The 22,464-nt window shown below is 49.6% G+C and overlaps 10 protein-coding genes across 10 annotated transcripts; 2 read left to right on the plus strand and 8 right to left on the minus strand.

The window, feature by feature from the left end:
• Positions 1-245: 245 nt before the first annotated feature.
• On the minus strand, positions 246-4,179 carry MIND_01011000 (Beta-glucan synthesis-associated protein SKN1; the record flags this gene model as incomplete). Its single annotated transcript, XM_037366705.1, has 15 exons — positions 3,970-4,179; positions 3,464-3,915; positions 3,359-3,417; positions 3,283-3,308; positions 3,133-3,235; positions 2,917-3,085; positions 2,290-2,869; positions 2,157-2,241; positions 1,986-2,109; positions 1,653-1,764; positions 1,518-1,602; positions 1,191-1,467; positions 758-1,141; positions 577-709; positions 246-527 (listed from the first exon to the last, which is right to left on the minus strand). Exons 1-15 carry the CDS (start codon positions 4,168-4,170, stop codon positions 246-248), a joined length of 3,072 nt encoding a protein of 1,023 aa, XP_037216099.1. The 5' UTR covers positions 4,171-4,179.
• A 342-nt stretch (positions 4,180-4,521) lies between these two features.
• MIND_01011100 (uncharacterized protein) lies at positions 4,522-6,379 on the minus strand (the record flags this gene model as incomplete). Its single annotated transcript, XM_037366706.1, has 5 exons — positions 4,522-4,584; positions 4,632-4,922; positions 4,967-5,881; positions 5,934-6,209; positions 6,293-6,379. 5 exons carry the CDS (start codon positions 6,377-6,379, stop codon positions 4,522-4,524), a joined length of 1,632 nt encoding a protein of 543 aa, XP_037216100.1.
• A 469-nt stretch (positions 6,380-6,848) lies between these two features.
• Positions 6,849-8,758, minus strand: MIND_01011200 (uncharacterized protein; the record flags this gene model as incomplete). Its single annotated transcript, XM_037366707.1, has 4 exons — positions 6,849-7,304; positions 7,348-8,262; positions 8,312-8,665; positions 8,717-8,758. The coding sequence occupies 4 exons, from the start codon at positions 8,756-8,758 to the stop codon at positions 6,849-6,851; spliced, it is 1,767 nt and encodes a 588-aa protein (XP_037216101.1).
• A 752-nt stretch (positions 8,759-9,510) lies between these two features.
• MIND_01011300 (uncharacterized protein) lies at positions 9,511-11,431 on the minus strand (the record flags this gene model as incomplete). Its single annotated transcript, XM_037366708.1, has 4 exons — positions 9,511-9,975; positions 10,020-10,940; positions 10,986-11,339; positions 11,390-11,431. The coding sequence occupies 4 exons, from the start codon at positions 11,429-11,431 to the stop codon at positions 9,511-9,513; spliced, it is 1,782 nt and encodes a 593-aa protein (XP_037216102.1).
• Positions 11,432-12,392: 961 nt separating this feature from the next.
• On the plus strand, positions 12,393-14,413 carry MIND_01011400 (Gln-synt-C domain-containing protein; the record flags this gene model as incomplete). Its single annotated transcript, XM_037366709.1, has 13 exons — positions 12,393-12,474; positions 12,522-12,628; positions 12,678-12,840; positions 12,893-12,959; positions 13,016-13,047; positions 13,093-13,152; positions 13,201-13,454; positions 13,498-13,514; positions 13,562-13,729; positions 13,774-13,795; positions 13,833-14,126; positions 14,176-14,341; positions 14,388-14,413. The coding sequence occupies 13 exons, from the start codon at positions 12,393-12,395 to the stop codon at positions 14,411-14,413; spliced, it is 1,458 nt and encodes a 485-aa protein (XP_037216103.1).
• Positions 14,414-14,862: 449 nt separating this feature from the next.
• MIND_01011500 (SET domain-containing protein) lies at positions 14,863-15,896 on the minus strand (the record flags this gene model as incomplete). The annotated part of the gene is made up of 2 exons (XM_037366710.1): positions 14,863-14,915; positions 14,978-15,896. The coding sequence occupies 2 exons, from the start codon at positions 15,894-15,896 to the stop codon at positions 14,863-14,865; spliced, it is 972 nt and encodes a 323-aa protein (XP_037216104.1).
• Positions 15,897-16,491: 595 nt separating this feature from the next.
• MIND_01011600 (uncharacterized protein) lies at positions 16,492-16,858 on the minus strand (the record flags this gene model as incomplete). The annotated part of the gene is made up of 3 exons (XM_037366711.1): positions 16,492-16,521; positions 16,567-16,785; positions 16,832-16,858. 3 exons carry the CDS (start codon positions 16,856-16,858, stop codon positions 16,492-16,494), a joined length of 276 nt encoding a protein of 91 aa, XP_037216105.1.
• Positions 16,859-16,934: 76 nt separating this feature from the next.
• MIND_01011700 (uncharacterized protein) lies at positions 16,935-19,831 on the minus strand (the record flags this gene model as incomplete). The annotated part of the gene is made up of 9 exons (XM_037366712.1): positions 16,935-17,332; positions 17,379-17,675; positions 17,716-18,189; positions 18,236-18,424; positions 18,470-18,861; positions 18,908-19,234; positions 19,283-19,482; positions 19,527-19,706; positions 19,754-19,831. The coding sequence occupies 9 exons, from the start codon at positions 19,829-19,831 to the stop codon at positions 16,935-16,937; spliced, it is 2,535 nt and encodes an 844-aa protein (XP_037216106.1).
• Positions 19,832-19,921: 90 nt separating this feature from the next.
• On the plus strand, positions 19,922-21,390 carry MIND_01011800 (SET domain-containing protein; the record flags this gene model as incomplete). The annotated part of the gene is made up of 4 exons (XM_037366713.1): positions 19,922-19,982; positions 20,030-20,354; positions 20,404-21,299; positions 21,344-21,390. 4 exons carry the CDS (start codon positions 19,922-19,924, stop codon positions 21,388-21,390), a joined length of 1,329 nt encoding a protein of 442 aa, XP_037216107.1.
• Positions 21,391-21,506: 116 nt separating this feature from the next.
• MIND_01011900 (DUF3074 domain-containing protein) lies at positions 21,507-22,420 on the minus strand (the record flags this gene model as incomplete). Its single annotated transcript, XM_037366714.1, has 5 exons — positions 21,507-21,596; positions 21,640-21,666; positions 21,720-21,903; positions 21,950-22,340; positions 22,387-22,420. 5 exons carry the CDS (start codon positions 22,418-22,420, stop codon positions 21,507-21,509), a joined length of 726 nt encoding a protein of 241 aa, XP_037216108.1.
• Between the last annotated feature and the right edge of the window lie 44 nt (positions 22,421-22,464).

Genomic DNA, 22,464 nt, shown 5'->3' on the forward strand with positions numbered 1-22,464 from the left:
GATGCTGCTAACTACCTATGAACACAATACGTCGAACATAGTAATCAGCTAGGTACAGAAGGATCTGCGATAATAGATGGCATTGAGGTGCAGCCGCGACCACGTGATTTCTTCACGAATTCGTGTGTGTTGGCTGTGTTACAGTACACTTTGAAAACAACAAGACAAAATCATACAATAAACTACTTTTCCAACAAGTCCGTGATCCACTAAAGCACCATAAACACCAAATAAGTTAGTCCACATCAAACAACGCCATCGCCAGCCTTTGCGCGCCACCAGCCCCATGCGCTGACTCCAAGAACAAAATTGAAGAGGCCCATTACGGTTGAGCCGGCGCCAAGAAGCGTCAACAGCCACCAGAGTCGACCAACGAGCCGGTCCAGTACTCGGCCGATGTAGCGCTTCAGTGTAGCATGGGGGTCAGGTGTTGGCACATAGTCAGCGGGGAGACGCAGCAGCGGAGGCGAGTCTGATGTGTTTCCTGCGTCGGACTCCGGAAGGAGGAGCATAGCTACAATGGGTTTCTGTATTACTCGGGTCAAATTAACAGAATATGGGTGATTTGGCACAGACATGGTCTGATGTGGTGTAGCCTGGTATCGAGGTATAGAGGACATTCGTGATCACAGAGTCGTCTGGTGTCGCTGGCGAGTCCAGGTAGGTAGTATAAAGTATTCGATCCGTCCAGGCCGGACTCCGCTTCTCGCTGCCCAGGCTTTGAGTTTGACAACGAAGTAAAAGACACTTGTTTTACCTGTAACGATCCGCGTGGCCGATATGATACTTGTAGCTGCACTTGAACTTCCAGAACTCGCCCTCACGCAGGCCAACAAAGAGGTTATTCGAGGGCTGTCGGCGCTCAACTAGGAGTTGATCGTATTCCTTGAACGCATCTCGAGCACTTTGTTGCGAGAGAGCCTGTCCAATCGCACTTGACACGCCCTTTAAAGGATGTTCCGGAGGCAGCACTACACGGAAGTTGAGGTCTCCTAACAGGAATAGATGGGACGTGTGGTAAACAGTGGTTGACTCCCCGCCTGTCAGCGACGGAAAGAGGAGTGTGCCAACGATGTGGTGCCAGTCAGCGATGCGTTGCCGCAGTTTCTCGGAGTGGGCAGTTAGATGGGCACATATGAAACTTGAGGTATAGTCAGCGTAGAACATGGGGAAAAGGCGAAACAACGAACGTGAAAGTTTCTCCAACCCCTCCATCGTCCCCTGGCACGCGAAAGCGGACCGCAACAGCGCCCTTGTTGCCCATATAGCCAGGGCCAGTCCCCGTCCATGTCGTTTGGATATCGCAAGCAGAGCGCGCAACCCCGCCATCGCGGGCATAGACAAGCAAGGCAACTCCGCCATTGACGACCTTGTTCACTAGCCCGTATTTCTCGTTTGTGAATGTCTCAATCTGGCCTTGAATATGGGCGTCGCGGTTCTGTATGACCTTCTTCGAGAGGCCAGATACTGCCAGCCAGGGGTGAGGAATGGATTGACGCATGGGGAAAACGACTCACGCCCGAGATGGAGGGGCAGAAGCTCCTGGAACCCGACAGCAATTATGTCGGCGGGATGTTGTGGGTGCGAGAGGAAATTGGACACCTGTTGAATGGGTGAGCTGTTGTGCTCTAAAACGCAAACCACAGTCTAACCTGGAGAGTCGGGCTGAGCCAATCAACGAGACTCTGCGGAACCCCATCATCGCCTTGGAGGTTGGTGTTGTAGGAGGCTATCTGGACGAGTAAACGCGGCATCGACCGCCCACTGCACGACGCTCAGTCGTGGAGAACGTCAAGTCGCGGGGGTGACACAATGTGACATCATCTTAGTCGGCCGCGGCCAAACAGCGTCATAAATGCATAGTCCGTGGATGTGGCTAAGTGTACAAGTGAATGCGTCTCTAAGATACAGCATAAGTCAGTAATGTTCATCAGCATCCATCGTATAGGCTGTTTCGTGGGAAAGTGTAGCCAGCCTGCGCAAACGTCGTTAGATTCGGGTTTGAATATGCCGCTATATGTCGGTTGATGTAGTCTGAGGTTGGACGGCTCGGTGGGTTGCAGGTCACTCCGTCTTTGATGCCGCTCTGCTGGTAGACACGAACATAGTCTGTCGCGCATAAGAACACATTCAGTCAAGAATCGATACCTATTTACCAATTCGCATTTGAGCAGGGAACTTCATAGCATTGAAATCTTGTTGCTGGAAGCTCGGCGACATGCCCAGGTTCAAGACCAGATACTGTTCTAGGGTCAATTACATTCGAGCACAACTTTGAGGAAAACAAACCATCGGCTCTTCGGTAATCAACCGGCCCGAGACCTGCGAGTCGTCATTGGGGCCAATCGTGTCTGGCGTCAGCGTCCATGTCTTCACGCCATTGGAGAGCCAGTTGATATATCCGCTCGAACGTTTTGACGGGTTCGAATACCACTCGAGGCCATACGGCGCATAGGCGTTGCCGTCATAAAATTGGTCCTCGATATAGGACACAACCGACACCGACTCCTGGTATTGGTTGCCTGTGTAGGAATTAAACTTGCTGTTTGTATGGTTCACGATCGGAGTAACATCGCTTGAGTTGCGGAAATGATGGTTGAATCCATACGGTGCGATTTGGTAGCTTTGAGAAACTTGGCCTCGGAAGAATGGCGCTGTCCCTTCAATCTCGACTTGTGCTTCAAGAATATCGATTTCGGGTACCCCGCGTCCTGTTGAGGTAGAAGGCCCTGGATGGTCAGATCCAGGGCAAGTGCACGCTGAGAGTCGTTGGCCGGGGAGAAAGCTCAACTTGTCGTCGAACACGGCTGAAGGTTGACCGTCATGTGTCGTTTGGTTGGGGAATGTACCAAGATCACAAGTGTCATAACTTTGGAGTCGGTAAGAAAGACGAAGAGAAGATGGAACAGCAAATACCTATACGGCCACATTCCCTCTGTGGTTGCACCATATCCTGCACGACCTAGATTGCCCATCATCCACGCTCCTGGCCAAAATCCCGGCTGTGAGGGAGCACCAGGCAAACTAATCGACATCTCCACATATCCTGTAGTGAAACAGACTTTGTTCCATGACTGCAGCATTCCTAGAAATGCGTCAACAAGAAGGCTGATTGCATATAAACACACTCACCACTCATAAAGTTGAGGTCGTGATTTTTTACTTCGGTCATGGTTATGACCAGTTTACCGTCCTTCGTTGTAATCGCGCTGGGATCATACCATTCAAGGTCTCCCTATGGATGAGGTCGGTACCAATAAAGTTGGTTGATTGATGCCATACCGTGGGCCAGTAATGTAGATCGACGGCTGGGCCAAGTTAGAGCAGCGCAAACTTTCACAAGAAAGCCTCGGCTCACCTTCCCAATATGGGTCGTCACCGGGGTAAAATGACCGTCCTTCGACGTTGAACTCATCGCTAAGCGCCGATGAGAAATGAAGAGGCAGAATAGAGCCCATCGCACCTAAATACCAGATTGTATTTCTTGCCATCAGTTCCGCGATAGGAATAGGCCGACTGTGGGGTATCCTGGTCTATCATCCGAGGAAAGCTGGAGAGCTGGGGAACCTGGCCAGTGGCGTTTATACCGCCGATATTAAAGCCCGTTATATGTGAACGGGGGTGGGTATAATGCCAGAGTATTGGATAGCCCGCAAACAACATGAGCATGCCGCCAAACAGCACCACGAGGGCAGTTGCGTTGATCCATCCTCGAGAGGAAAACACGTCAAACTTGCGGTCGCGCCGTGCATCAGCGACTGGGTCTGGATTGTGGAGGGCATCGTCAAGATCAAGGTTTTGTTCAAACTTTGTGTTAACGGTCGCCGTCCTTGCCAAATTTGGTCGAGGAGCAGAAGGGGACTTGCGTAGTCGCGTTCCCTCTCCAGGCGCTGCTCGATTTAAGCTTGGGTCATACTTTTTGGTTACTAGTCAGTCAAAAAGCATGTAGCGACAACTCCACCAACGCACCGAGTATGGCCCATAGTCCGCTCCGATATTCCCAGTCGCAACCCCATGAATAATCCCTGGTCGATTGGTGGCCTCTGTGCCCGCACGTGACGGCGCCGTCCGTTGTGTATATGCACTCCTAGGACTTTGGGGAGAGCGAGGGACAGACGCGTATTGTTGTTGCGGGTATGGGTCTGGCGTCACTGGCCTGTGGCGCGACATGAGATTGGGAAGCAGAGAAGCAACTCTGAGAAGAACCGCGGTTGCCGGCACCTCGTGTTCGATCACGTGGCATTGGAGGTTTGTTGATGACCTCCACTGCAGCTTTTGAAGAAGCTATCTCCTGTTTCGAGCAAACAGCAGTCACTGCTCTAGCGTCTACAACAATAAATGTATCATGCTGGGGAACTGCGGTACCATAACTTGCAGAAAGCGCGCGCGCGAAACATCTGTGCCTCGACCTTCACAGACCTTCACGCGTTGCTTTCCAATTGAAACTTGCCCACATGCCAGTATCGTAAACGAGACTGCTGCTATTTTCCAAACAGGATGTCAAATACATAGTCTTTAAATCTATTCCAAAGCCCCGAAGACCTTGAGCTTGTGTTTAGGTTCGAACGCAGGTGACCGCCATTGCTAAAGTTTTCCGGAACTGCAAATGTTATTGTGTCCGTTTGCCATACGCCTGGAATCTCCTCGTGAGCGTAGGCCCCCCTGGTTCTTTCCTCTGCGCTTGTGATGGGCGGAGCTTGTTCCATGTAGCGTAAAACAACTGGTTTTTGTGCGAGGATAATCTTGAAGATCTCGGCCGTTCGTTCCACTTTGTCTTTGTCAAGAGTAATACGGAAAGGAGTCTCGGGAACGTAGAAGGTTGGGGCAGTCGAAGCCGGACAGTGACCAAAGATCAGCGATTCATTTGGCTTCAACAGCTTTGGTTCCGAACACTCATCCTGACGCAATGGTGAGTATAGTTCCTAGGCATGGATCAGGCGGGCAACCATTCAAAACTGCACCTTACATTGATTTCATAAGTGTCTGTATCAAAGCCTACGACGTATGGGTACATGGCCTGGTCACTGGTGTTGGTGATTTTGAGGCCAATGGCATGGTTGTTTGGAACGTTGTCCAGAAAGGCAACGCCATTATGGAGAATATTTTCAGAGACCCATGCGTCGTTGTTCTCGTCGTTGTTGTCTTCGTCTCGTCGGAAGTGATATGCCTCGATAGAGAACGGGGAAGAGTTGGATTGTCTCCATCGAAAGAGCCGCTGCACCCAGGAAGGTTTATCAGTGGATGGGCGAAGATTGAGGTAGTAGTTGAACCGTGCGACGCCATCCAGCACCTGAGAAGCTTTTGCCAGTGCGAATGGGATCAAACGGGTACCATATCGAGCTGTCACTCGGTCAAGGCGTTGGATGTTTGCTTCGCCTTGGCTCGAGGCATGCACTACTATATTCGCGTTCCATCTTCTTGAGACAAGAAATAGGGAATCCTCCGCTGAAGTAGCACCAAGATCGATATCAGGGGAAGATATGCGTAGTTTTGCGATAGGAAGAAGTTTTGGGGGCATAAGGAGGAGTCGGTCCAGGTATGGACCATAGCAGTTAGAGACTTGAGCTCGGGTGCCTGTTTCCCAGTTCTGGGTAAGCACGTTGACTTCTCGACAACTTAATGGCCAAGAGGACCACATTGCCGAAACCATATCCTGAGTAAAAAACCCTCCTTCTTGAGTTTCGCCGCAATGTTTATGTTTACTGCTGGCAACGATAAGCACGTATGGTGGGCTATCGGCGAAGAATCCGCGGTAGTCAGCCAGAGTATTTTCACGACGGAGATCTACAAGGTGGGACGACCAAGAGGGGGCTTGGATTCGACGTATGTTGACAATGGACAGTGTTAGCTTCGCGGAGAAACAACAATCCAGAATAACTGTCTGGAGAGCATTCAACAACCAGCTTTTGAAAGAAACATAAGTGAGAACTGACGACATTGGGACCCTTCGTCTGGACGAGCGCCTCGAAAAGTCCATGGAGAGTAAAGTCGAATATAGGTGGCACCTCCAGTGAATAATCATGCGGTACAAGCGCATCCACATCCCTCTCCCTTTCTGAGAACCGTGTTCCGTACCCAGAGAAATAAACGAGAATCGGGTCATCCTGCGAAATATCGGTATTCTCAGTGAGGTGCACCTTGAGCGAGTCGAGTATGTTTTTTCGAGTAGCTGCCTGATTCGTCAAGCTGACAATTTCTGCGTCCGGGTACTGCAATAGAAGAGCGTCTTCTAGGGAGCAGACATCTTTTGCGCATCCTTGCAGATTCTTGATCCGAGAATCTGTATACTAACCATAGTCTCAGCACTACCAGGTGAGCCTAAAAGATTATAGTGAACCTCGTCAATTCCAATACAGAAGGCGAACAGTTTGGGAGGCATAATCAATTGAAGGCCACCATCGCACCTTTATGGAAACCTTATATTGTTCATTACAGCACTTCAACCGCCATCCACTGCTCCATATTATGTAGTCAACAAACAGCTTTCGTTGGCGGAACGAGTTTGCAACGCGGTATTCATTGATTTGGTCTGCGATGGGAAATGAAGAAGTGAGGGTTGGACATGTCACATGTGACGTACGTCACTACGACATTGAACGAAAGTGAACACATGGAAACTGTGCAAGGCCAGGCTTAGACTAGGACACAGACTCTGCGTCTGGCGCTTCATCTGGGCCCCGACCTTCACGCGTCGCTTTTCGCGCGATTTACTAGTACGAGGTTGTAGTCCTTCAGCTTGACGGCAAACGCCATCATACTCCGCGTGTTGTGAGAGGGCGGCACAAAGTATTAACAATACGCTATACTACCACTACAAGCCGTTTTTTTGCCTTGGTCTTACATCTCTGTTACTTTGCTCCTTCCGACAAAATGCTGAGCAGTTCTTCCACCTTGCGCTTCAGTCTCCTCCAAAGACCCAAAGGCAACGCACGGGAACTTGAATGCGCATAGTTGCCGTTTCGGAAGTTTGCTGGCACGGCGAAAGTTACCGTTTCTGTTCGCCATACGCCTGGAATCTCTTCGTGGACCTCGGGGTTCAAGTTCCCACCTCTTTCCTCTCCACTTGTCATGGGTGAAGCTTGCGCCATATAGCCGACAGCGATAGGCTTTTGCGCAAGGATCACCTTGATGATTTCTGCTGTTCGTTCTGTTTTGTCCTCATCTAGAAAAATGCCAAAAGGAATCTCGGGAATATCGAAGCCCAGATCATCCGGATTAGGGCAGCGACCAAAAATCAACGATTCGTGTGGTTTCAGCAGCTTTGGTGGCAAACCCTCGCCCTCGCGAAATGGGGAGTACAATACCTGGTGAAGAATCAGTTGGGCAACCATTGAGACGGAACCTTACGTTTATTTCGTATGTGTCCGTATCGAAGTGTAGGACGTAAGGATACATGGCCTGGTCGCTAATATTAGTGATTTTGAGTCCTAGTAAGTGGTCATTTGGAACATTGTCCAAATGGACAACACCATCGTGTAGAATGTTATCAGAAATCCACGCGCCGTCCTCGCCATCTGGTTTAAAGTGGTATACCTCGACAGACGATGATTGGGAGTTGTGTTTTCCCCGTCGCAAGCCTGAGAGCCGCTCGACGCAAGAATATTTGGTTAACGATGGGCGAAGATTCAGGTAGTGGTTGAACCGCGCAACGCCATTCAGGACCTGTGGAACTTTCCTCAATGGGAATGACACTAAACGGGTGCCGTATCGAGCAGTCAGTCGATCGAGGCGCTGAATGTTCGCCGTGCTTTGTCTCGATGGATGTACTACCACATTTGTGTTCAAGTTCCATCTGCTCGAAACAAGGCAAAATGCATCCGATTCGGACTTTTCCGGTAAATGGGGGCTGAGATCGACGTTCGTGAAGACACGCAGTTTTGCGATCACATGAAGTTCCGGGAGCATATAGAGAAGTCGGTCCAGATATGGACCATAGCAGACGGAAACCTGGCCTCTGGTACTTGTTTCCCACCTTTGAGTGAGCACGGTAAGCTCCCGGCAGCTTAACGGCCAAGAGGAACGCATCGCCAAAACCATATCCTGAGTAAAAAAGCCACCCGCCGCAGAGTCGTTGCAATGCCTATGCTTGCTGCTGGCAGCAATAGACACATATGCTTGATCGTCGTTGAAGAATCCACCATAGCCCGCCAGATTGTTTTCACGACGGAAATCCACTAGATGGGACGACCACGAGGGATCTACGATTCGGCGTACATTCGACAGCGCTAAGACGGGGGAAAAGCAACAATCTAAAATAAGCGTCTGTGAAATATGAGCAAAAAGCTTCAAAACAATATGCATCAGGACTGACGACATTAAGACCTTTAGTCTGGACAAGCACATGCAAAAGTCCATGAATGGTAGCGTCGAATATGGGTGGGATGTCTGGTGCGTAGTCATAGGGGATGAGCGCATCAACTTCCCTTTCCTCCCCTTCTAGTCGTTGCCCATAGCCAGCGAAATATACAAGAATCGGGTCACCCATCGATATATTTTCATTTTCTACGAGATGCGCCGTGAAGGAATCAAGTATGCCCTTCCGAGTGGCTTCCTGATTCTTCAGACTGCGAATTTGAGCGCCGGGAAAGCGTAACTCGAGTGCATCTTGAAGGGAACTGACGTCCTTGACGCAACCTTGCAGATTTTCAATTTCGGGATGTGCATACTAATGAGATCAGTAAGAGTTAGACTCTAGAAGCACATATAATCCTCACACCTCGTCAAGGCCAATGCACAAGGCAAACAATTGAGGAGGCATAATTAACAGGGTTCAAGGCAACCTGTGTACCCTTATACTTTGCCTATTCCAGCGCTTAAACTGGCACGCTCCATCAAAAGACAGCTTTCGCGGCACGAGTTCGCAACTTGGTATTAATTGATTTAAGCTGCCTGACAGATCTGCTCTGCGAGTGAGGAAATGGAGACAGTACGATATAGTTGCTTACCTGGCTGCATGAAGTAACAGTAACTTAGTCTAAGACTAAGACTTCAGAAGTTCGCAAGCAAGAGGAGGTACGTAACACATGACAAACCACGCTTCGCATGGTCGTTCGGGAAGATTTTGAGTAATAAGACGTCGCTGCGGCGTCTGCACCAGCGCTACGAGATGACACTCAGCTCCAACTCGTCTGGAGGTAGAGTTGTACGTGAAGAAATCTGGGAATGGCGCCTGTTTAAATTGTTAGTCCGGGTGGTGTGACTAGTCGGATAAGCTGAGGCTGAACCCAACGAGCATAAACGAGAGCTTCTGCTCGGTGGGAAAGTTGCGAGACTGGGGACCACGGAGCGAGACTGGGGACCACGGACGTGGAGGAGCTTAAAAAAAGGCGATTTGGGTGGAAACAAGGTGGAAACGTTGCCGCCAATTTTCTTTTTGTCACGTTCGCACTCCCGTAACGCTACTAGACCCAAACTCGTACAGGAATTTAAGTCTGCATATTCCATACTTATGACATGATTGAATCTACTAGTAAGTTTCGCATACCCTCTTCTCATGGCTGCCCGGGACGTCTATTCTAGCCTCGACTGGTTTTGGCTTCCAAACAGGGTTCGGAGTGCATATGCCACCTTTTCTTTGATTCTCCTCCACAGACCCAAAGGTACCGCGCGCGGGCTTGAATGCAGATGACCGCCGTTTCGGAAGTTTGCTGGTACAGCGAGTGTTACCGTCTCTGTTCGCCATACGCCTGGAATTCCCTCTTGAACCTCGACTTTCTCGAATCTTTCCCCTCCGCTTGTGATGGGTGAAGCTTGTGCCATGTAGCCTACAGCAATAGGCTTTTGCGCAAGAATAATCTTGAACACCTCTGCTGTCCGTTCTATTTTGTCTTCATCCAGAACTATGCGAAACGAGGGCTCGGCATTGTCTAAGGCCAAAGCATTCATATCGGGACAGCGTCCGAAGATCAGCGATTCGTCTGGCTTCAGCAGATTTGGCGGCATGCCCTCGTCTTCTCGAAACGGTGAGTACCATTCCTAGTGGTGGATCAGCGGGGGAACCGTCAATTACTGCAGCCTACATTTATTTCGTAAGTGCCCGTGTCGAAGTGTAGGACATAAGGATACATTGCTTGATCACCGGTGTTGGTGAGTTTAAGGCCTAGTACGTGGTTGTTTGGGACTTGGTCCAGAAGGGCGACGCCACTATGGAGAATATTTTGGGAGATCCATGCATGGTCGTCATCTTCATCCTCTGGTCTGAAGTGATATACCTCTATAGACAACGATGGATAGCCAGATTTCCTCCATCGAAGGAGCCGCCGCTGGACCCTGTGCCAGTAATGTCGGTCAGCGGACGGTCGAAGATTCAGGTAGTGATTGAACCGTGCGATGCCATTCAGCACCTGGGCAGCTTTCGCCAATGCGAACGGTATGAGAGGGGTACCGTACTGAGCAGTCACTCGGTCAAGGCGTTCTATGTGTGCTTCGCTTTGGCTTGCTGCATACACTACCACATTTGCATTCCCTCTCCTTGAAACAAGAAAGACGGAATCCTCCGTTGACTTGGCATGGAGATCGATGTTGGAGGAAAATACCCGCAGTTTCGCAATAGGAAGCAGTTTTGGGGTGGTACATAACAGTCGGTCCAAATGCGGACCATAGCAGACCGAAACCTGGCTGCGAGATCCTGTTTCCCAACGTTGAGTAAGCACAGTAAGTTCTCGACAGCTTAGCGGCCAAGAGGACCGCATTATCGAAACCATATTTTGAGTAAAAAACCCTCCCATTGGAGTTTCCTTGCAGTGCCTATTCCTATTGCTAGCAGCGATGACCACATATGGCTGGTCTTCGCTGAAAAATCCATGATAATCAGCCAGATTATTCTCTTCGCGACGGAGATCCGAGTCGACGAGATGGGACAACCAAGAGGGGGTTTGGATCCGGCGTACGTTGGTGGAGAGTGCGAAGACTGGGGAAAAACAGCAATCCAGAATAAGGGTCTGGGAACATTTAGTAATTACTTTGAAGAGGAACGGAGAACTAACAACATGAGGACCTTTGGTCTGGACGAGCATTTTTAGAAGTCGATGAAGAGTAGCGTCGAATATTGGTGGAACGTCGGGCGCATAATCAAATGGAATGAGCGCATCTACTTCTCTGCTCTCTCCTTTGAGTCGCTGCCCGTAGCCAGCGAAATAGATGAGAATCGGGTCACCCCTTGAGATGCAATCATTTTCCAGGAGGTGCGCTGTGAACGAGTCGAGGATGCCTTTCCGAGTGGCTGCCTGTCTCTTCAAGCTAAGAATTTGTGCGTGCGGGAAGCGCAAGAAAAGAACGTCTTGTAGAGAGTCGACATCCTTCTCACAACCCTGCAGATTTCTAATGTCGGGATGGGCGTACTAATAGGGTCTCAGTCATATTTCTTCAGAGTCAAAAAAATATACCAAACCTCGTCAAGACCGATACACAAGGCGAACAGTATGGGATTCATGACTCAAGGCGCAAACATCACCTGTTGTATGTACTTATTTGCCGCCACCACGCGCAAGGAATTGACGATCGAGGACAGAGTCGTGGCCGCTAAATTCATACTCGATACTCGAAGCAGGCTGTACCACCAACATCATCAACTTCCTCGATCATTGGCACAGCTTGCTTGAAATACCAGGCTCCCAGCCTGAGTGACGGCGATGCTAACCAATGGCGAGTCTTCTCAAGTCTCTGCCCGCCACTGTTTGGAGCGCCAGCGAATTGAGATCTCATTTTAACTGTCGAGAAGACACCGTTCAAGCTCCGACTGTCGCTGGGTGTCCAATACTTTCTTGCTGTCAATGGCACATTTAGATCTGCTGCATGCATATAAGACTTGTCCACTCCAATTGTAAACTGCAATACACGTACAACACCGTTTTGACTGGCGCGTCTATTTGCAGTCCTTGAAACAACAAACAGTGCATTTTTCGCCGCGTCGACGCTGAGACCGACATTCGATGGAAATAGAAGGAGTTTTGCAATGGGGAACAGTTCGGGAGTGGTGAATAGATGTCGGTCTAGGTGCGGACGATAGCAGACTCCCGTATTCCATCTTCGCCACCCGTGGTTGTTTGGCCTTGGGATCAAAACCAAGAAATTCCACCCGAGGAAACGCTCTATAGCACCTAGTGTAGCCATGTGTACACCGTGTGTGGGGCTGCGATTGACCTTGAGACTTGGGTGATAGTCTTAGTCAAGAAACAGCTTTCACTGGCGGCACGAGGTTTGCAACACGGTATTGATTGTTTCCACCTGCCCAACGGATCTGGTCTGTAATTGAGGAAATGAAGACGGTGCGATATAGCTTACCTGGCTGCATGCAGAGCAAGCAACTTAGCAAGAGTTGCAAGAGGTGTTGGTCGAGTACGTAACGCATGGACGCATGATCATTGTCGTCACGATTTACTACGATCTCAACCATGACGCCCACTCAACATGCACCGAAATCGCTCGCTGAACTTAAAGAGCTTTTGAAAGGCGATATTAAAGTGAAAGTTGCCGGTGAGATCTTTCGTGCCTGCATCTAAACTGGCTTATCTTTTATACAGGCATCGATGTGGATGGCGTTCTTCGGGGCAAGTTCATGTCAAAGGAGAAGTTTCTCAGTGCGGCTTCCTCGGACGGGTTTGGGTTCTGCAGTGTAATTTTTGGCTGGGTGCGTCTGAAATGAGTTGCCCTTCGCCGCGGCCTTGAACTTCCCATAGGACATCCACGACTCGGTCTACTCACGGGAGCTGCTCATATCCAACAAAGCGAATGGATACAGAGACATCTTGGCCTCCATTGATCTTTCTACATACCGCCGCATTCCTTGGGAGAACAATGTCCCCTTCTTCTTGGTCTCTTTCCTGGATCCAGACACCAAAGGTGAAGAACCATTTCACTGTGACTCAACGAGAGAATCAACAATTATGTTCAGAGCCTCTGATAGTTGACCCGCGAGGGCTAATGCGAATCACTACTGAACGAGCTATCGCGCTGGATAGGTCATGCTATGCAGGCGTCGAATATGAGGCAAGCCCACTGTTATCTATGATTCCAGTCTCATGTTAGTGCAGTACTTCAACTTCCAAGGTTTGTGTCATCAAATCCGCTAGGTAGAGAGCTGAACACGAGTAGAAACCCCACAAAGTGTCGCGGAGAAGAAATTTACAGACTTGACACCCTTAACTCCCGGAAGTCGGTCTGCACCACCCAAAAATGCAACCTATCTAACATTTCTTCTAGTGCACGGGTACTCTCTTCTCCGCACACAGCTCAACAACGACTATTTCCATGATCTCTTTGACGAGAGTGCGCGGTTTGATGTGCAACTCGAAGGGCATCATACGGAAACTGGACCTGGAGTTTTGGAAACGGCGCTAGCTTATACTTCCGCGCTGCGGATGGCCGACAACGCGATTCTTTTCAAGTACCTTGCCAAGAGTATAGGGATGAAGCGAGGAATTATTCCCAGTTTTATGGCCAAGCCTTGGGGAAATGTGCGTTGTCACTTGTTTTGCACAATTTGCTCACTGCAATTAGCTTCCGGGTTGTAGTGGGTAAGATTGAACGGGTAATGGTCCATTTTCCTGACGTAATTCTACAGCCATATCCACGTCTCCTTACGCGACAAATCGGGGCGAAATGTGTTTGCCGTGTCCGACTCGGAGCTCGAGGGTGGTCGCAGTGATGCGGCATACGAAGACACCAGATTCGTGAGCGCTGAAGGCGAATCATTCCTTGCTGGGGTATTGGACGGAATCGCAGATGGTAAGTCCAGTCTCTCGATCTTTTTTCTTCGAATGCTTATCCAAGCAGTCATGCCACTCGCGAGTTGATTGTTCTATGAACGCTACAGACACTAATGCACCCATCAGCTCGTCCCGACCATAAACGGATATAAACGGCTCGTGGGTGGAGAAGCGTTCTGGGCACCGAATGCGATCACATATGGGTACGATTCGCGTGCAGCGTCCATCCGAATTATTGCTCCTCCCTCTGTCCCCCCGGCAGCAACTCGGCTTGAGATTCGGGTGCCTGGTGCTGATATGAACCCCTATTTCGCATTGAGCGCGGTTTTTCTGTTGGGACTGCGGGGAATCGAGAAGAAGCTGAAGCTGGACACACCACCGATCAGTCACTTCACACCGGAGGACAAGAAGTCGGGGAAGGTCGGTCTGGGGATTCTGTTGGTAGTTGTTGTCTGACGGCGGTGCGCAGGTCAGGATGTTACCGACTTCTTTGGAGGCGGCAACTGCCCGGATGATGCGAGCTGATAGTATTGCTCGGGAGGCTCAGATGCTTGGCGACGTCTTTGTGGAACATTATGGCGGTACACGGGAACATGAAGTCAAACTATGGAACGAGGCCGTTACAAATTGGGAAGGTAGTTATGTCTATACAGTCGCTAACAATCCGCTAACCTTTCTCAGTGGAACGGTATCTTGAATTGGCATAGTCCTTTTTCTAATGTGTCCTTGGTTCAGCGAATCGTAGTAGTTAGCCAGTATATGTAGCATACTTGGCCAGCAGTTGAACCTTTAAAACTAAAAAGGCGTTGAGCAGACTTACAAGTGAGGTCGCCGCCTGTCCGTTGCTGACGATAGTCAGGAAATAACCATAGTGGCAATGTATCAAGTCGCTTGTGCACCACTGACTGCGGCATTCAGAACCGCATTCTGTTGGGTACTGTTCTGACCAACATCATTTGCCCAAGGGCGGCATTTGCTACATTTCCATTATCCTATCCTCTCGCTGGTTCGTAGCAAAGGCGTGCACAATTATCAATCGAAAACTCTCCCCTCACAACCAGAAATGCCAGCCGAGCCAAGTCCGAAGTCTGCAGTAAGAAAGAGGTGGTTTCAGGGTCGAACACCGGGTACCAAGAGCTGGTAATTCTTGCGTTGACTACTCTTCGGGCTCTGAGTCTTCGTCCGTCTCATTATCGGCCTCTTCCCAGTCTATCCAACGATCAGTCTATTGCCTACAAATAGTAACAAGAAGCGCAGTACTTGTTACTTACCATTGTTACCCACCTCCACTTCGCATGCAAAGAATGTGAACTGGTTGAACGGGGATTTGTTCAAGTGAGGGAGTTGAATCGAGTGACCTTGTGGGATAATATAAATCATCCACGGGTTCGACTCGCCAGGAAGTTGTCTCCGTCGTAATTGATCAAGCCCTGATTTTTTTATGGAATGCTTGGACGCAATGGTCATCTGGAGGCCGACAAGTCGCGGAGGGGTCTCCATGTGGAGGAATGAATCGAAAGTCGGATTATTGCCTTGCGACGGAACAAAATAGGATTTGAGACTAGATGTCGCTTGCGTTGTCTGCCCGGTCGAAAAGTGAACAAGTTGTCGGGTTACAACAGACCAGTCCGTTTGGTCATTGTGATCTGGTATGAGTTGAGACTGGTGGACTTTCATACGTGTTAGGGTGAAAGTGTAGTTGGAGGCAGGTTTCTTGGTGAATAAGCGATGACACAAGATTTCGAACGCCCATCCTCTTGGAATGCTTAAACCGCTGGAGGCCGCAAAAATCGTATACATGTGTTGCAGCTCAACGGCGTTTTTCTGTATAGCCTCAGCATGTATGAGACGGAGGATTGTTTTGGAGGATATTCGATGTCGCATGGCTTCTTGTTCAGCATCACCAGGCGCGCGATACGTGGTGATCAGCACATGCGAATGCAGGGTGGAATCCTCGGCAGTATGGTGAGAGCGCAGTAGACGCTCTAGCTGCCGCATATCTAGGGTGTCCAGCACTGTTTTGATCATCCCAATGACAAGCTCCTCGTCATGTTTGCCTATGCTGAGGTATTCGAGCCGACGAATATTCGGCCCGACGAGCCGGAACGCAGTGCGGAGGTCCATTCGAGGCTCGCCCTCGAACTCGATGTTCATGAGTGCCGCGTCCAAGCATGCCTGGAGTCTGGCCATGATTGAATGGAAGGGGGATGCCGATCGTATCAGTTAACAGCATGAATGTTCAGCGACGAAGGCCGTTAATTACTATTTATGCTACACTACCACATTCATGCTATGCTACCTAACTACTGTACATGAATCCTACCCTGAACCATTGGCATGAAATTTTCTGCGAGCGTGGACTGTCAATGTCAACATGAATTCATCAGCATGAACAAGTTATTGACCGAACCTGTTTGCAACATGAATGAAGTCTCACTGGGAAATAATGCAGCATGCATAGGCACAGGGGATACAAACATGAAATATGCAACTCACATTCGCATGATTCTACTTCGAGTAGTAACATGAAAACCAGTAACTCCGACATGAAAGTCATCGCCATGAATCCGAGTCCAGCCTGAAACAGTTCTCGCTCCAGTCCCGACGAAATTCAAGCTGCATGAAATTCTTCAAGCAAAGGTGCAGCCTGAGCATGAAGTTGAGAAGATGAGCATGAGGTCTTGCCCTGAGGCCTGATCCACCGTCAGCATGAACTCCGGCATGAAAGTAGTTATCACCATGAATCCGAGTCCAGCCTGAAGCAGCTCTCCAGTACCGACGAAATTCAAGCTGCATGAAGTTGTGAACTCTCGCTCTGATCCACCGTCAGCATGAACGCTTATGTCAAGTGTCCACCAACATGAAAACCTGAAAACCAAGCGCGTCGGTGGCATGGCTTCTCGGGACTTGAAGAATGACCACCCAAAGGCCAGTAGAGAGGGAGGGCAAGGTTCGAAGGCGAGAGTTGAGGGAGCAACAACTTGAAGGATGCACCACGAATTAGAGTCGGAATGGTGGTGCTTGGCACGGCAGAAGGCGGAGGATAATATATATAGTAGACCACTAGTGTACTAATTAGCTGCTTCCAATCATCACAGGTAAAAGTTAGAGAGAAGAGGACTTACCTCTGCAGAGTAGGTGTACACGGACATGCACGGTGCGTGGGTCAAGGGAAAGAGGCGACGTCACATGTCACATAGTAATCAATGAGATTCAAAGCGTAAATATTCAAGTCTTAAGCAATGCATCAGCCTCCCACAGCTCCTCGTCCTCTTCCGGTGCGATCTTTTGCTTTGCCGCCTTTTTAGCCATCAGAGCTGCCAGTCTTTGCGTCTCTTTCTCAACCTGCCGCTGCTCCTTCATTTCTGCCTCTCGTAACTTCTCTGGTATGAGGTCCATCGTCTTCTCTAAGCGCACCGCCAATCCCATGTACTGATTGGCCTGCTTGATGGCATACGCCCGTCGACCAGGTTCGGGAACATCGGGGGATTCTGAGAGAAGGGACCAGATATCAGCCGTTTTCAAGAAGGCCCGTCTAACCCGAGTGAATTCTTCACGTATAATCTCAATCTCTTCAAGGCATCGGTCTCGAAAAGCCCGACGTTGGAAGTATTTGACTCGATCGACTACAATATGAAGTTAGAACCTTGTCTTGATCAATTGGTTACCTACGTTCTCGTGACCATGCAGCGCTGTCCTGAATTGAGCTGCCTTCCCGCCTACCTGCTGCCCATATCCATGACTCCTGTGCTTTCCGCGATCCTGGCACAAGGGGCTTTCCATCAGTCCCATACAAGTGTGATCGTTCCAATGGCTTCAAGTCGGGATGATGTTTTGGCAATCCGAGTTTGTGAAGGGCGAGAAGATGAGCCATATACCCAGTCGCTTCGATTTGGGTGTCGTTATCAAGGTTTCGTAGATACTTTTGTGCGCCGGGTTGCCGCATTCTGACCCTGGATGTTTGTATTCCTGAAATTGACATTGAGATTATAGCGTCGAATGCAATCACGAATGAGAAATATCTTCTCGTACGCTGCTCCAACTCGGAGTTCCATCTCGATATGAGCAAGATCCATAATTTCGAAGTGCTTGCGCTGGTTGATGTCGAAGTCCGAGGGAATGAAAAGGGGTGAATGCTCTGGCTGGTCAAAGTTAACACTGCCAATGAAGGTTTTGGCTAATGGAACACGCTCGAGCATCAATTCGTGATAGTCACGAATATCTTCAGCAAGTTTTGTTCGCTGTACCCGTAGCACCACTGCATCAGCCTTGGCCTTGACCAGGCGACGCACTTTGATTCTGAGGAAATTAATGAGCTGTGAACAAACTGAGGGGAATACAAACTGCTGGTTTTCGTGCCATAATCCCAATGCAACAAGGTCAGTATCACTCTTCGCTTCTGCTAATGCTTCGCCTTGGGACTTCTCACGTTCCCGTTCCTCCTGCTTCATTTTTGCATAGGCAGCTTGTTGCGTGGGTACATCTATATTCAGATTCAGAGCAGTCGTGAAACTAGAAAACCAACAGACCAGTCCCAAAATTGACTTGGAAGACGCTATACACAAGATCGCCTTTGGAATCAAGTTGCGGAGAGATGTCCATCTTGTTCCAACTTGCTACGATTTCCTCAGGGACAGAAGCAACAATCCCATCAAGTGCTGTTTGGCAGCGACGGAGTTCGGAGTTGGCAGTAATGTACAGTCGAGTCAGGGTGTCCGCTATGCTTTCTGTCAGCAGAGAGTTGAAAGATGTGCCTAACATACCCATATGAACAAGTTTATCCCAGTTCCAGCTTACACACGCATCGTCAATGGAGTCGTGCCGATTTCCTGCATTCATTTCCCGCGTACTTGCTGCAATAATATTAAGCTCGGCCCAGACAGCCTCAATTAGCTCCCCAACGGTCAGACCCATATTCGCCAACCAGTTCAGATTCCAAAGAATGCCGCACAGGTCTTTATGATTGTGGATATGCATTTTCGGAATCGCGCCGGTGATGCGTTGGACGATGATGGCCATTTTCTTGAAAATCTCTTGTGTTCGTGGTGCAAGATTGATATGGTACTGGCACCAGATATCGTAGGTCACTACGATCCAGCGAATATTGCTGTATTCAGACACTGATTTGAGTAGTGCCAGATCGGTATACACATATCTAAACCGAAGTCAGCTGCATACATATTTGCCGGAGAGCTACCCACGCTTCGCCCTTCTTTAGATCGACAATTCCACCTGGCTCAAAAAGCCCATGTCTAGCACACTGACACGCAACAACCCCAGTCACGTCCATCGTCTTCAGTTTCGCAATATCCTGCAAGCGGTCGGCTCGAAGGTGATTACAATTGCCCTCGGGCTTGAAATCATCGGGTGGTCGAGCAGCATCAATGTACGCTTTGACCAACTTTGAGTCAACGCAATAGGCGTCACCATCATTTATAGCGATATCTTCGGGGTCTTCTTTTTTCGGTTTTTTCTTCCGTTGGAGCTTGAAGTTTCCATCGAGTGAGTTGAATTTGGTGCCTAAGTGCCTATGAAACTGGTTAATTGTCGAAATAGTTTGAGTTGCAAGAGATTACCTCTTGTCCTCCGGAATATTATCCATTTCTTCCTTCGTCATGTTGTAGCCGACTTCCGGACATGCCGGGCAGCGGATGGTGAGTGAGTGGGGATTGCGATGAGGGACATAACGGTCCCATGGATATGCTTGTCCAGTTCGTCTTTGCAGGGTAAATGATCGCCAGAAGCGCATCGCTCGTTGGAACTCCCGGAGACGATTCTAAACAGAATGAGAATACGCCGGGTTGACCTCGAAACACCCACCTCAACATCTTGAGGAAAGACGCTGTCAGTCAGTTTGGAAAGGGAGCGAACATAGTCATAAGGCGTGATTTTCGAGGTGAGCGACAGGATGTGGAAATGCCGCAAAGCAGTGAAAGTGAACGCTGTCTCTGGCCGCTTCCAAGATGCTGGGAAGAGTCGTGCCTCAATGAGTTGCTCCCACTGGCGTCGCGTCCGATATGGACACTCGCAATAGTACAACCTCAGACGATGGAAACCACTCTCAGCCAATACGACCAATTCTCGAGGCTTTGAGTGGAGTGAGGAGTGAGGACAATGGCTTGCATCTTTGGAAATATTCCGACATGCATGCACAATAAGACCCAGAGCAGAGAGGCTGGTCCGTCGGAAGCATTCTAAATCGCCATATTCATGCTATGGAACGAAATATCAAGAGCAACCATCTTGGCGTCGTTGTCGTGGGCAATCCTGGAATTGGTGTGTGTCATTTCGTCTGGTCAACCCTACACAAACATTGAATATAGGGAAGTCGACCTTCTTATGGCTCTACCTGCTCGTCTCTCTTGCCTTAAAACTCCCGGTAGTTATTTACTGGAAAACTCAGCTGATGGTCTACTGTTCAACGGGCGTTTACCATGTCAAGGACAATCGCAGCGAGTTCGTGATGGGCTTAACGGGTGTAGCTTTCCTGATCGACATGGACTCTTCCAACATCAACCCCATTGAACTCATGACAGTCCATTTGTGTTTTATCATCGCAGTGTCATCTCCTCAGCCTTCTCGCTACAAGCAGTTGACAACCAGAGGTGATTTTGGCATGCTGGTGGTCAATCCACCCACGGCGCACGAGTGAGTTCACACGTTAACATGCATCCCCCTTCCATAAAATCCTGGCCAGACTCCAGGCATGCTTAGATCAGCTGCCGCCAAGCGTTGCCGAACCTCGCATGGACCTCCGCACTGCGCTCCGGTTGGTGCCGCCCAATATTCAACTACTCAAATCCCTCAGCACCGGCGAGCATAACGAAGCCACGATCATCGCCGCGATCCAAGAGGCGGTGAAAAACGTTAACCCGTCACGCCTACGGCTTTTGATGCTCTCCATGCATCAAGCGGATGAGTCCTTCAATTCCCTTACCACAGTCTATCGTGATCCCTGCAGCGCTGCACAAGATTTTATGAATCATCGATTGTCTTCAAAAACGATGTTGCGCTTAGTGCATGATCATGCTGTCCGTGAAAATGTATCCGCTGTACAGTCCATGTACACGTCCTTCGCCGCAGACGGAAAACCAGGCATTCCCGGAGGTTGGGCATTCGAAATGCTGTGTCATCGCTTGTTCACCCAGCCTCCGCCTTCTCCAAACAACACTGTCACTCTAATTCAGATGCAGGTCCATGGGACAGAACTGGTACCGGATGACAAGAATCGGATGGAATGGTCGATAACGCCCCGACAACTTGTCACTTTATTGCCTGGGGAGAGTACGTTGAAGTCGACCTTCCTGTCTGACTATTTTGTACCCTCACGAGGAAACACCCCTACGTTCGACGCGTTTGTTCATTCGGAGGATCCTCCTCGACTCGTCGGGTTCCAGATGACCATTGCGCCGAGGCATTCAATCAACAAGTCTGGGCTCGTGATACTGCAGCAACACCAGCTTCCCGATGAGACGGACCCATGGCTGATCTACGTTGTGCCTCAAGGGCACACAGTCAGACTCCCATTTTCAGACAAGTCGCCGTTCAACGAGTTTACCTACTTCATGTGCGAGGTCGATGTTGGTGACCGTGGTGAGTAAAAGCTCATTGAGGGAGATGGGCTGATCTTTGCATAGACTGGGGGGAGGCTGAAGATGATACTGACGTCGAGCCGGAATTATAGCACACACAAAATTATGCCCTTGCCACAGCCGTGGATCACGACGTCGAGCCAAGGAAAGAATCTGTTGCAAATCGGAAAAAAAGTCGTGCCCATGCAGTCGTGTACAATGTTCTAGCTTATGAATGTCCTCTATCCAACAGTAATGGTCTCATTCTGTTGCGGGCTTTGCGGAGGCTATGGAGCCACTTCATGAAATGAGGAACATCCTGGTGGAATGTCAGCGCAGTGAGGTAAACATTGTACAATTACTTCAGCAATCTTCGAGTCCATGGATTTCTGGTTTATATAGTCAGTTTTTGGTTGGTCAAAGGAGAAGAGGGAGCGATCACCTCTACGAAGTATGACGGAATGGATCCTCCAGGCGTGCTGGACGTAGCCATTCGCCACTCAGTGGTCCCATCCGGAAGTTCAAGCAACCGCTCAACACTGACATATCTACCTCGAACTCCTTTCTCCTCAAGCTTCGCGAGTTCTTCGTCGCCGGAGAGGTCGACGGGTATAGAGACAATTAGACTGTGCCAAAAATAAGTCCCTTCAGTCTTCGACCGTGTGAGTTTACCCTGAACGTGGACTTGATTCAGATAGACGGGTGATTTGGACGACGGTGAAGACCCGTGGGGAGATGATGGGCGGTGAGAACGTATAATACAAGGTCCATATCGTCTGCGTGGCAGATACTTCCTTGACTTTCGCGACTTTCGCGATGTCGGGGATGAATTCTTTCTCGTTGACCGCCTTGTCTTTGCCTAGTTTGTCCCACATTTGGAGCATTGTGGCTTCCTCGGGCTTATGGACGCTAACTCGTGCATGCCAGGGTGCGCCGTCATCGGGTCCCTTCGGGTGAGAGTAGGTCTTGACCGTATGGTGGTATGTCTTGCCCGCCTTCCAAGATGTTATCGAGTCCAACAAGGATTCTGCCTCAAGCATGATCTCATCGTCGCCTGGGATAGCTGTTCTCCAGGTAAGACGTAGAGCTCAAAGCGCGGAAAGCCGCACCGGAAGGCTTGAGTGGTGTAATGGTAAGCTTCATGAGAGTCGTGAAGGTCTATTTTTGCTTGAGGTGTTTTAGATAGG

The sequence above is a fragment of the Mycena indigotica genome, assembly GCF_014461135.1.
Source record: "Mycena indigotica strain 171206Taipei chromosome Unknown Mind.scaff0009, whole genome shotgun sequence".
NCBI lineage: Eukaryota > Fungi > Basidiomycota > Agaricomycetes > Agaricales > Mycenaceae > Mycena > Mycena indigotica.